Here is a 12662-nt window from a genome sequence, read left to right on the forward strand (position 1 = left end):
AACCGCTCGTGTCCACTGCTCGTGCCTCCCGTTTGTGTTCCCTCTTCAAATACGAGTCCTTCAGCAACTCTGTACACGTGAATCCGTTGGATAACATTTGCCACGATGTCTTACTACGGCGAAAGTTTACCTTATTACTATGGAGGACCATTCTCTAATCACAGTTCACTGATGACTGGTGCACCACGGTAAGCTTCTCTTCTTTCCAAATGTCTCCCTCTCCTGTTAATCCTGCTGATATACTCGATATATTCTTTCTTTCTTTTCTTTAGCTTTTTTTGCAAAAAATGCCTTAGTCAGTTTTCGGTAATTTTTTTCTCGTCAGAACTACTTTTTGTGGTTTCAATGTAAAACAGTTTTTTTTTCTTAATATTGTCTTTTTTTTTTAACACAGTGTAACCAATTTTTTTGATATATTAGGTAGATGATTTTTTTCTTTTTAAATTATGTTACATCTTAGTGACCACTTCTGTTTACATTTGTCCTGTATCACATTCTCAATTTCCTCTTAATAACTTATGTTCCTCATAACAAAAAAAATTTTTTGTATTTCGACATGACAGCTATCATTTTCTATTACTACATTTGTTAAACCTAAGAACTTCCTATTGGACGTCTGACTTTCTTACACAACAGTTAGACAGATGCTCTCTTTTTCTCGGACAAAGTACAATCTTTTTCGAAATACTAGTCATTTTGCAGCGTCCTCTGGTAGGTACATTCTGCGATTCTTTCTCCCCCCTGGTCCCCTGTCCATCCAAATGGTCCACACGAAAATAGCATTCCAAGAAGCGACCCCTTTCTTCGCTTTCTTTCCTCGCTTTTCCTTCGCAGACCATTATTCTTGGTCGCGGAGTGACGTTCGTCTTCGTGGAGGCTCCTCTGGTGGACAGTTACGTGAACGCGACATCGGAGGAGAAACAAAGAAGCATGTCGACCAAAATAGCAGACGCATCTCCTAGTTTCCCTTTGGTTTATCCAAAGTGGAAAAAGAAAATGTCACAGATTGAGACACACTGATGCAACGAGCGTGGAATTGTACGCACACGATTCTCTGTAATTAGAATAGCTTTAGTAGAATGTTATTCCGAATTTTGGCAAGCAATGGATATGACACACAATCCGTCAAACCACAAACTTATTAGCAAAACGTAAAGTGACGATTAATTGATCAGTCTGCTGTTTGAAATAAATTGGAAGGATCAGGAACAGTGGCGGAATCATCGAGAATATCAGCATTTAAAAATAGCCAGATGTCTGGACGTGTAGTTTCTGCATGATAAAAGTCTGCCGTACTCATTGCACTGCCAAAAAATCCTCTAGTGGAACCTGAAATTACGTTGTGGTTCCTGTAATATAAAAAAGATTACTATTAACATTTATAAATGATATAAAGTATAAAATGATACTTAAATTGATATATTCAAAATGTAAGACAATTTATATATTATATATAATACCTTTAATAATAGTATCCTTAAAACGATTTTAAAAAGAAAATTATTTTTATTAAACGAAACATGATAATAATGAAAATGATTGTAGATTTTGTAAAAAATGGCCATTTGAAGGCGCAATAAGAAATTATAATTATGTACCTTGACTGATATCGGCCATTAGAAACACGTGTGCTCAATTACCACTTGTTTGTCATCATGCAACCAGTGAGGTGTGCACGATCGATTCATGAATCGAAGTCTGTCAATCATTCGTGACCATGGCCGAGCCAAATTGAGAGTCAACGTGTGTAACAAGTGTTCGCGATGCACTTTCCTTCCCAGCAACGTAATGCATCACGAGAACAAAACTCTGGCATTGAAACGATGCAATCGGGTGCTTATCAGGTCGAGTTCGATGCAATGATGCTGCGAAAAAATTGCTGACTCCTCTAGGTGTTATGCAACTAACAAAACAATGATTTGGTAATTTTATTTATCTTTTCCAACGGCCGAAATTATTTTTGGCAGCTCAAAATACTTTTTTTATGTTCCACTTACTTTCAAACAAGAGTGCATTACGTTCTGGGTCTTCTCGTTCTAAATTTAAATTTCTTGAAGTCCATAAATCTTATGAATATTATTAGAGAAAGAAATCAGAGAATCCTCCACGTTGTCTAGCAATCAGAATTTCATAAAGTTATTCGCATAGACCGCTCCACTCGTCGCTGTCCCGATACTCGCCGCACCTGTCGACTATCTCCGAGTCCCCGCTGTCCACCCTGCGTCGCTACTCCCCTGTGTCGGTACCCAGCCGGCCCAGACGCGTGATTGACACCGCCGATATAGACGTCTCGACGCCCAGGATTCTGCCTCAGGACAAGAATCAACAAAGAAATCGTCTACGTCGAGATAGGCCCACTATCAAAATCAGGAGTCAGGCATTGAAAGATAATCCTGCTTTGCGACAACATAATGAAAGACACGAGAAATCTATAGGCGAATTATTGGTAGAAAAGTTCTTAATCAAGGACAAAAAATTAGAGGAGGAAGAGAAACGTGTGCAACTATACCATCAGATCAGTTTGAACAGAGAAGAAGAAGACCAAGATCTGCAACAGATAAAAAATAAGATTACTAGAAGATTTACAAGACGAAGATCTTCTGCGGATATTCAGTTGGATCCTGAACAGATAGAAAGAGAAGTGGCTTACGCTCAAGTCCAAGCAAAGGTACTCGACTCTCTAGTTGCCGAGGAGCAAGCTGAGATTGAAAATGCAGTCCGCAGAGGAACTTTAATTAAGAAAGGAACACCTGGTGGGCCAAGAACTGTACCCAGCTTCTTCAGGAGCACAGATGGAGACACTATGTCGCAGGACGATGAAGAAGCTGCAGCGCAAAAGATTAGGAAGACTTTGAAAAAGGTAAAGAAGAAAAAGAAAACTACCGAGAAACCATCACCGCCTGATACAGGTGATAATTTAAGGGAACGTACTAGTTCCTCCAGTGAGATGTCTGCAGATGTTCAAACAAGTGAAACTGATGAAGAGAAAGGTCGGAAGCAATCGAGATCTCAGATGTTCAAAGTTGAAGCCAGTAATAGCGTCGGAGACTTTTCTACCATCTGGGTAAACACTGGGACGGTAGAACAATTCAGAGAGAGTGTTAGGATCCCGATTCCCAAAAAGATGCCCACACGGAAAAATGATAGGCATGTTGTTGAAGAAGAATCTGAGACAGAAGTCGTGTTACCTGCGAAAAAGCCCTATATAAAGGATACCTCAAGAAACAGCGTGTATGTCACGGTCAAGACACCTCCAGAGTCCTCGAAGAGTGACCCCCTCAAGAAGTTAGATACCTTCGTCGATAGTGTAAAGCCAGAAACACAAGAGCCCCCTAAAGAGAAAAAATCTAATCAAATATTATCCACGGAGATTAAAGAAGAGTTTGAGGATACTAACCTGAAGACTCCCCTCAAGGATAAAAAGCTAAAGAAAGAAATATCACAGGAACCTACTGAGATATACAAGCAGAAAAAATCAAAAGCGATAAATAAAAAGGTCCCAGAATTTCCTGAGTCACCAAACATCTCTGTACCGAAGAAAGAACACTTGGGGTTCAAGAAAGCTGTTAAGGAGTCCATGACGACAGGGGTTGAAGAGAAGAACGTGACGCTAAGTGTCGACCCGTTGGTGAGCGAGAGCAGCGCCAGTGGAGCGCTTCCATCGGTCGCGGACAGGCTGCCAAAAGTGTCTAAAATTAATACGGATGAAAATAATGCCGTAGAAGCGCCAAAGCGTCCGTTACGAGAACCGCAGTACCTGGCAAAGCCGATAAAAGTCGAGCGTGACGAGGACGTTGTATCTCCGTTGTCAGAAAAGAAGGTGAACAAAGCCGTGACCTTGGAGGACGCCTCCACAGTTGGTGTCTCTAATAAGGCAGCGAATGTAGATCATCCTGGGGAATCCCTAAAGAAAGATAATACGTTCATAAAATCTTCCACTTCCCTTGATGACGCAAGCAACAAGCGCGTGACCAAGACGACCTTGTTAGAAGATCCCAAGGGTGATACGCAGAAGGTAGAAGAATTCGGAAACGTTGATCAGGAAAAAGGAAAGTCAGTGATAGAGGATGGCAAGGATAACAAGGTGAAGGTCCCGCGTGTTAGGAAAATGTTGAAAGACGGCGATGAGGAAGTTTCGAGATCGCCCTTTAAGATAGAAACGAAGACTGAAAGCGATAAGGTCGAGAACAAAGCTGCACTGAAAACCAATTTGCAGAATACAACGAAGACTGAGGAGCACGCAAACAAAGAGTCCAAGATCCCGTGGAGAAATAAATTTTCCAAAGCCAATACCCCTGCTGAGGGCACAGTTGCTTTAGACAGAAGCATCAGTATGGATGCGAAGCCTGCTTTAACCAAACAGTCGATAGATCCAAAGGCTTTGAAACAATCTATATCTGCGGATGATAACTTGAAAAATAAAATACCTCCGGAAAAATCATCAATAAATGGAGAAATTGGAAGCTTATCGAAAAGTACATCCACCGAATCTATAGATTTCTGGAGCGAGATCAAGGGACCAGAAAGTCCTAAAGTGACAAAATCGGCTAACAAGGGATTTAATTTCGCTGATTCCAAGAGCTCGGAGCCAGGTCAGGCGGTCGAGGACCTCGGCGTCGAGCAGCTGGACAAGAAAAAAGAGACTGATCCTAAAATAAGCGTCGCCACTCCGCCGGCCGAGCTCAGTAATATCCCCGTAATCGAGGAGGAGAGAAAGACCGAGGAAAAGTTGTCCAATTTCCAGACTGAGCACACAATACCCAGCTTTGATACGGCTGCAGCTACTGTAAAGAAATCTGAGCCTGATCAAGATAATCCTAATCTGAAAAAGAGGTTAAAGAAGAAGAAGGACTTATCCATAAACATTGACCAGGTCTATAAAGATGCATACTCGACCGTGAAGAAGGCTCCTTTGAAGAGGGAAGACTCTTCAACATCGACTATTTCTTCCAAGTCTGTGACCAGTACTCCAGATACTTCTGTTCCAGCTTCCGAAGTCTCTACGCCAGTCTCAGAGATTCCTGTGCCGATAATAAACATTGTGGTGACGCCTACACCGACCGCATCCGATTCTCAGATCCTAGAGGAAGAGGACGAACCTAAAACACCCACCAACGAGTGGTCGGATATTGGATTATCGAAGATCTCGAAGTGGAATAATCACAGTGATCTTTCCAACGTCGAAGCAGCTGAGAAAGACATCACCCCAGTACCTTCCAAAGAAGCCAGTGTGACCTGTAGTCCAGAAAACAGCCCAGAATCCTCTAAGAAGAAGAAGATCGTTAGAAAAAAGAAAGCTTCTACGACAAAGAAAAGCTCTACTAAGAAGGAAAGTAATAAAGATAGTAAATCATCTAAGAAGAATTCCTCCAAGAAACAGGAGGTTCTGAAGCCTCCGGAAACAAAAACTACCTCTAGAACCAGCCCCAAAAATACGCCTACTCAGCGTCCCATGGACTTAATCAGAATGTTCTACACGACTCCATCAGCATTACTAACTGCAACACCTAGAGACTTATCCAAAGTTCGTCGAGCCAAGGTCAAAAGGAAAAAACATCACTCTAGAACAGCATCCATGAGCAGTGACAGCACCGGAAGTACTACTAGTACAGCAACTACAGAGAGCAGCGGATCCACGTGTACGGAGCTTGATGATGACCCAGAACACAAGAGGATGAACTCGACCAGGAGCAACGATTCTGGCTTCGATGGTTCGCCAAGGATATCCAGTACTTATCCTATAGTATTTTTGGATCGTTTGTTCTGTTAGTGTACACGGATTGCGTAACTCCATTTCTTCTTTTTTCTTTCTTTTCTTTTTTTCTTTCCTTTCTTTTCTTTTACGTTTGCCTTATCCCAGCATTCTGTTTAACCAAACTGCCAGGAAGTTTGGAACAAATTCGAGGAAATTTACCGCCCATTCTGAGTGTGGATAGTGTTTATGTTCAGATATATGCTGATTTCAATATACTAACGGTGGCTTTGTAATGGTGGATATTGTTGGATTTTAATTACGAATAATGTTGGTTGTTTGAGAATTTGGCAGTTTGCTAATTTGTAGCTAACAGCTTTTACTGTTTACTTTTGCGCTTTTAGTAACTAATACATGATTTAACTTTCCGTGGATGAGCTATTTTTGCACGGATTTCTTAGAAGAAAGTCTTGCGATCTGGCTGTTCGAGTATCAGAAAACGATCAGCTGTTACGTAATTGTTCCACATCCAGACGCATTCTCTGATCCAACAGCATCACGTGCTCCTGTTGCAAATGTGAAGCCAGTTCTTCGGTATTATATAAGATCGTTGTCACAGAGTCAATGACACTATTCGTCAGTTTGTTTACAGGAAGTAACGTAATCGTACAAATGAATTCCTATCATTCTTCTCTGCTCCAATATCCTAATGAACATACACACAATTAATTGTTAGACTTAAATCTAGACGCAAATACAATTAATTAATTAGAAATGGCTAATTGTCGTTTTGTATGTAGATTTATAATCGATTTACACACTTGTACGTATTATGTTCCTATTTATAACACATGGCGCTGTTTCATAACAATATTCTAGGCATCATAATGTAGTCGCGTTTAGTTGATGCTGCAAACATGAGTTTCGAGATAAATTTAGATGGATGATGATGATTTGATTGGGTATCAGTAGAGAATGAGCTTCGCGGGAACACTGTTCTCAAATTAAATTCGCGTTTTTCATTACAAAATAACAAGGTGGATCAAAGGTATTTGATACAAAATCAAACAAATAAGATCCAGAACGTTTAAAAATAGATTGCGACATGGCCTGTCACAAAAAATGTGAGAAACTGACCGGAAATCTTTGTGGATTGAACCAAAAACTTGTGGCGGAAGCTTTGCAGGCGCTCAGAAGAGGTGAGTTACTAAAATTCGCAGAGAATAAAGATCAAAGAAGAAATCAAGTTTCTCAAAATTTTATGTTTTTTAAGCAATTTGTTCAATTTTTCCCAACAACCTTTCACTTTTTGGACTGACCTAGGGAGTATATTCATCTAGAAGTCTGCTATTATTCTTTGTGGGTATCATAAATCCATTCGTTCTGGCTATTAAATGGTTTAGTATATTATACCACGATTCCTCCCCGAAATGAAATTATATCATCGTTAAATCGGTCTCTGGTACTTATACGAGATATAATCCTCCTACCTGTCTCCTAATCGATCATTTACGGTGTGTTCTTCAAGTCCTCTTAGCGTCATAAGACAGTCAGCTCTATTTTCGCGAAATGCAAGTCGGCCAACATTCAGTATGTTTACGTGCCAGAGTTGGTTCGACAATTAATGCGCTTATTAATCGAGATTTGACGAATACTCGAGGAACCAGACATTCTTTGGCTCGAAGAGACCCCGGAAGAGAGTTCAACATAATTATTCTCTTCCTACAAATAGAGAATCTTGTCTAATAATTACTTGTTCCTCTCCATTCGTTAGTAAGTATCTTCCACATTCCAAAAGGAAATTTTTACGGCGTGAGACTTTAAAGAGAAACCACTGCAAGTATTCTATAATCAGTTACGTTGTACTTATAAAATTAAGATTACTAACTATGACATTAGAGTTTTTAACTGATTCAATCAGTGTGTACTGATCCATGTACCTGCTATTTTTATTTCATAGCACCGTCACAGTCGTCGGACACGCAAAGGAACTCGGATTCTTCAGATCATTTCCCTAGTGGAAGGATTACACCACCGGCCACTAACCTACCCAGGTTCAAGAAATATGCGGTGACAGATTTTAACTTCCTGAAAGTAAGTTTAATAGTCACTGCAAATAGTTGTTAACGATTTCTAGACACAACGAACGTATTTACCACGACACGTGTAACTTTCAAGCCGCTGCCAAGGTCTCGGTTGAAAATTTCGCTGACGAAACGCTTAAATTATCCACCGCAAAATGAAAATGAAAACTTCTTTTGCATTAGATTATCTTCCTCCTGTCAAGAGCAAGAACGATAATTTTTCTTCTTCATCGGTAACTTTCGAAATCTTCCACATAAATAAATCTAAAATAAACAAAACTGTTTAAGTTTCAAACATTTGCATAGAATCACATGGAAAGTAAAACGTTCTTATGTATTTATTATTAAAAAATTGAATTAGTTGAAGTACTTTTGAGAATTTTTGTATTTCTTATTCGATGAATTTTATATGGATTCTTCCTGACTGCCTATAGATATAGTTACCGAAAATTTATGAGTTGCCTTGGCTCACCAAGTTGAAAGCCAATCTGAATCACGTGTATTTCTGCGTCACGTGAACCCAACTTGACTCACAAGGTTTCTTCCAAAGTGATCCCGATGAGGAGGTAGCAACGTTCGATCTTCGAATTTGTGATCGATTCAATGTGGTTATAATTCCAGACACTACATTGTCTTGTCAAAAGTAAATGGTTCGCAATTCCATGTCTAAAATTTTAGTTTTTCTGGGACTCGGTCGACATTTGTCAATGAGCTTGTTTATAGGAGAGAATGTTTAAAACGAACTCAATATTTCGGAGGACCCACGCGCAAATAGACTCACCTGAATTAGCAACACGCAACGTATTATTTTTATCGAGTCAGAGGTACTCTCACGTGCGTTACTCTCGCTTTAGACTCGTGAACTTTTCACCGTGTGCCATTTTTACTCTGTCAGACCTGAATTTCTATCTAGTAACAAAACCTTGCCTCACTTTTCAGGATTGTTTGATGCCATTTTAAAACAATTCCGGCAAATGCTTAGCCCAAAGTTAGGTCTTCCTTGGTAATAGGTTTATACTTGTTAAACTTTAAAATACATAAAGAAATTAAAATCTAGGTCCATTAAATCTAATTTTCAATAAATAAATTTTTAATTAATCAATTAACTACTGTCATCAATTTGGTATGATTTTCTCGGAAATTTTGATCTCCGTTACTTTTTTCCAGGTCCTAGGAAAAGGCAGCTTTGGCAAGGTGTTATTAGCTGAACTCCGTGGCACTGAATGTGTATACGCAGTGAAATGCTTGAAGAAGGATGTAGTTCTCGAAGATGACGATGTAGAATGTACCCTAATTGAGAGGAAAGTCTTGACTCTAGCCACGAGGCACCCGTATCTTTGTCACCTATTTTGCACCTTCCAGACAGACTCCCACTTGTTTTTTGTTATGGAATATCTGAACGGCGGCGACTTGATGTTCCACATTCAAAAGTCAGGTCGTTTCCCGGAACCAAGAGCTCGGTTCTATGCGGCAGAAATCTGGTCTGGCTTAAATTTCTTGCATAAAAAGGGAATAGTGTATAGAGATTTGAAATTGGATAATGTACTGCTAGATTTCGAGGGACACATTAGGATAGCTGATTTTGGAATGTGCAAGCTGCAAATTTTCCTCGACAGAACCGCCGACACCTTCTGTGGCACGCCTGATTATATGGCTCCCGAGGTAAAAAGTGATTATGGATGTAATAAAATATACTTTCTCTAAAGGGACATATCTTCTCAATTACTTTTGAGATCCAAGTTCCAAAATTAAGCAATTTATTAGTCTCAGTTAATTTACCTGCTGTTTCCGCATTGCAGATCATAAAGGGACTAAAATACAATCAGGCGGTGGACTGGTGGTCGTACGGCGTACTTCTGTACGAGATGCTCACGGGACAGTCACCATTCTCCGGGTGTGATGAGGACGAGTTATTTTGGAGTATATGCAACGAAAGACCGTTCATACCACGTTACCTGAGCCAAGATTCTAGCGACGTATTGATAGCACTTCTGGAAAAGGATGCTGGAAAGAGGCTGCCTGGTCATGAAATCGCGTTGCACTCTTTCTTCCAAGTAATTAATTCCATAAAATCAATCTGCAAACTGTTCTATCAACGAAGGCTGAAGACCATTCTGTATAATTAATACGTCTGTTACAAATTTTGATCCAATAAGTAATTAATATATTCTTTTTTCCAGTCATTACCATGGGATAGATTAGAAAGGAGGCAACTGGAACCACCTTTCAAACCAGCCCTGGATCATACTTTGGATACTAAATACTTCGATAGAGCATTTACTGCTGAGAGACCACGACTGACTCCTGTACCTGAGCAAATCCTTACCTCCATGGACCAGGGCGTCTTCCGTGGGTTCTCATATACAAATCCAAACGCAACAGACTGAAGGAACTATCAGTGGCGTGCACAGTTTAGCACGTTGATGGTATTCAACGTAATGTTCTTGTCTTGTGGTACCGATGATCCCAATGATCGTCTGAGAGTTGATTCGAACGGAAGAACAGGTAGTTACGTTTCTTCGGAAACGAAGGAAACCTAGCGCTACTTAAAGCCTATCAGGAAAGACGATTAGCTGAGATTCAATAAAATAATTCAGAACGGCAGCAGAACAACATTCACCAGAAAAAGAAGTTCTACGAACGGTTCTACCAAAAGTCAATGTTCCTGGATTGTTTCCGGTGATAGATGTTAGATTTTTATAACGTAGGGAATGTGTTGCGTTGATAAATACTTAGTTTAGCCATCCGTGGAACTTGAATGAGATTCCAGTTTAAAAAGAGCCAAGCTCAGTCGTGGTAAACGCAACTCAACCACCATGACATCCTGTTTCTCTTTTTTTAAATATCCTTCCTAAAAGAAAATCATGATAAAACAAAAGTTCTACCATCGTCGGCTACAACAATGTTTTAATACAAGATTGTCCAACGTGCTTTAAATTATAATTAGCGTAACAAGTACCAGAATGTTTCAGAAGGAAAATATCGTGATCAGAGAAACGGAAGACGTTTACAGACCTCTAATTGAAGCGCGTTCCTGTGTTTATTCTAAACCTCTAACGTTACACCGCGGTCAGGTTATTAATACTCCGAGTGGCTCATTACTTTGGCCACGATAAATACTGTCTTGAGCATCTTCCACCCACAAGCTGTTCTCGCTTTTCCTATCTTCCTTCTACTTATTTTTTTCCAAAAGGACCACATTTTCTCTTTATTTACTTCCTTTTCTCCCTCCTTTGCTTCATTTTCTTTCGTTAACTTTACACCTTTCATGTTCCTTCCCCTTTCTTCCATTTTTCATCGACTCATTCTTTCTTTTTTCTATTTCCATCCTGTCCACCATCCACGCTTCTCTTTCTCTTCTTTATACGTTTTCCTCTCTTCTCTCTTCTCGGGTCTCACACTTGGCTCCGCACTGACTATACGCTAACTTTAGCACGTCGTGGAATTGGCATGGTTCGGCAACGAAGTCGGGACACGTCGAAGGAGACTCCAGGATACTTCAAATGAATGTCTAAAATATTAAGCACCATTTTTCGTCCCTAATTTAATTCTAAGATATTAACAAACTTAATTTAACAGAAAAAGAAAACTAAATCGAGCATGATATTAACTAGATTCTATTAATCCTTAATTAGTAATAAAGAGAAGAACCATGTATAGAAAGAGCAGAGTTAGAAAGAAACGAAGAAACAGTAGAAGTTGATAAACCCATTAATCGGCTAATTGATTCAATTGAATCATTCCGTCACGGATGGCGAATTGAGGGATAGTACTTAACAATTAATTACTCTTTAAAGAGCGTGGACATTGCTATCTTTAATTGAAACTTGAAATAAATTCAAAATTGTTTTTATTTTGAAGTTCTAAATAAACGAATCTCCTTTAAGGAATCATAAAAATCTAATCGTCTATTGTCATATCGATGTATGGTCTCGAGTTTGACCTATTTGGAATGTAATTAACGAAAACTCTTATGCGAATTATGAGGAAGCGAAACGTTGGAGAACGTGGAATGATGAAAGGTGCACGTACGAGTTCCACGAAGCGAAGATCGAATCAGCAAAGAGGAAAGGGGCGAATCGAGAGGCTAAGTAGCTCGAAGAATCGAAACGAGGAAAGATTTAGAGAGGAAAGAGACGTCATAGGAAGAGTCTGCAAAAACCGACCGGCTAAGAGGATCGGTCAATGGACCCTAAATCCGTGGCTTCTTACGCTCTATTCTTTAACCGATTATTATAAACAGGATGTTTGACAAGTAACAATATAAACATTTTTTACTTTACTCCAACAGAATGTTCAAGCTTTCATAGCCGGTTGTAGCTTCGTTTATGTAACGAATATTGTTAATGATCAACTGTAGCAAGGATTTCTAATACCTTCATAAGTGTTTCGTGATTTAAAAACACTCGATGACATTTTGTATAAAATTAATATCAAAGGAAACCGTGTTCTCTGTTTCATTTGCATACCTGCCTGATCCCTATACTCCTAAAGAATCCTAAAGGATAGGAATAATTAAAATATAATCACAACTTTTAGCTGGTTATCGAACCACTGTATAAAAGACTTAGGTATTAACGGTTTTATTGAATATCACGGATATCATCAACTAAAAATAAAAAAAGATGCTGCTTGTGAAATGAGGGAGGGGCAAGCGCTTCAAACGCGAAGAACCCAGAGGAAAGAACGAGCGTTCGAGAGAACACAGACGCTCGAAATCGAAGCTTTTAGCGAGAAGTGCAGACTTATTTGACGGTGCAGCGACTGCGGGGCGCCCACAGGGCCGCATACACGCTTTTTCTCATTCTCTCTCTCTCTCTCTCTCTCTCTCTCTCTCTCTCTCTCTCTCTCTCTCTCTTGCCTCTATATATAGACTCACCTCTTGT

General features: G+C 39.7%; 1 protein-coding gene and 1 long non-coding RNA gene across 3 annotated transcripts in view; one reads left to right on the forward strand and one right to left on the reverse strand.

Moving 5' to 3' along the window:
• LOC108548016 (probable serine/threonine-protein kinase mkcC) overlaps positions 1–10745 on the forward strand; it is a 15450-nt gene extending 4705 nt beyond the window's left edge. The window contains exons 1-6 of one of the 2 annotated variants that reach the window (XM_017900773.1): positions 7–188; positions 2149–5729; positions 7653–7786; positions 8944–9438; positions 9576–9830; positions 9957–10745. In XM_017900773.1, coding sequence (XP_017756262.1) covers positions 106–188; positions 2149–5729; positions 7653–7786; positions 8944–9438; positions 9576–9830; positions 9957–10163 — 4755 coding nt within the window. In that variant the 5' untranslated portion in view covers positions 7–105 and the 3' untranslated portion in view covers positions 10164–10745. Of the gene's footprint in view, positions 1–6; positions 189–2148; positions 5730–7652; positions 7787–8943; positions 9439–9575; positions 9831–9956 lie in introns of those variants that run through there. The other variant, XM_017900775.1, reaches the window with a different exon arrangement.
• On the reverse strand, positions 404–2140 carry LOC108548017 (uncharacterized). Its single transcript, XR_001890242.1, has 3 exons — positions 1998–2140; positions 1599–1903; positions 404–1349 (listed from the first exon to the last, which is right to left on the reverse strand). It is a non-coding gene; the product is annotated as an uncharacterized LOC108548017 (long non-coding RNA).
• Positions 10746–12662: the final 1917 nt, after the last annotated feature.

Source organism: Eufriesea mexicana, unplaced genomic scaffold, assembly GCF_001483705.2.
Source record: "Eufriesea mexicana isolate 0111107269 unplaced genomic scaffold, ASM148370v2 scaffold1369, whole genome shotgun sequence".
NCBI classification, from domain to species: domain Eukaryota; kingdom Metazoa; phylum Arthropoda; class Insecta; order Hymenoptera; family Apidae; genus Eufriesea; species Eufriesea mexicana.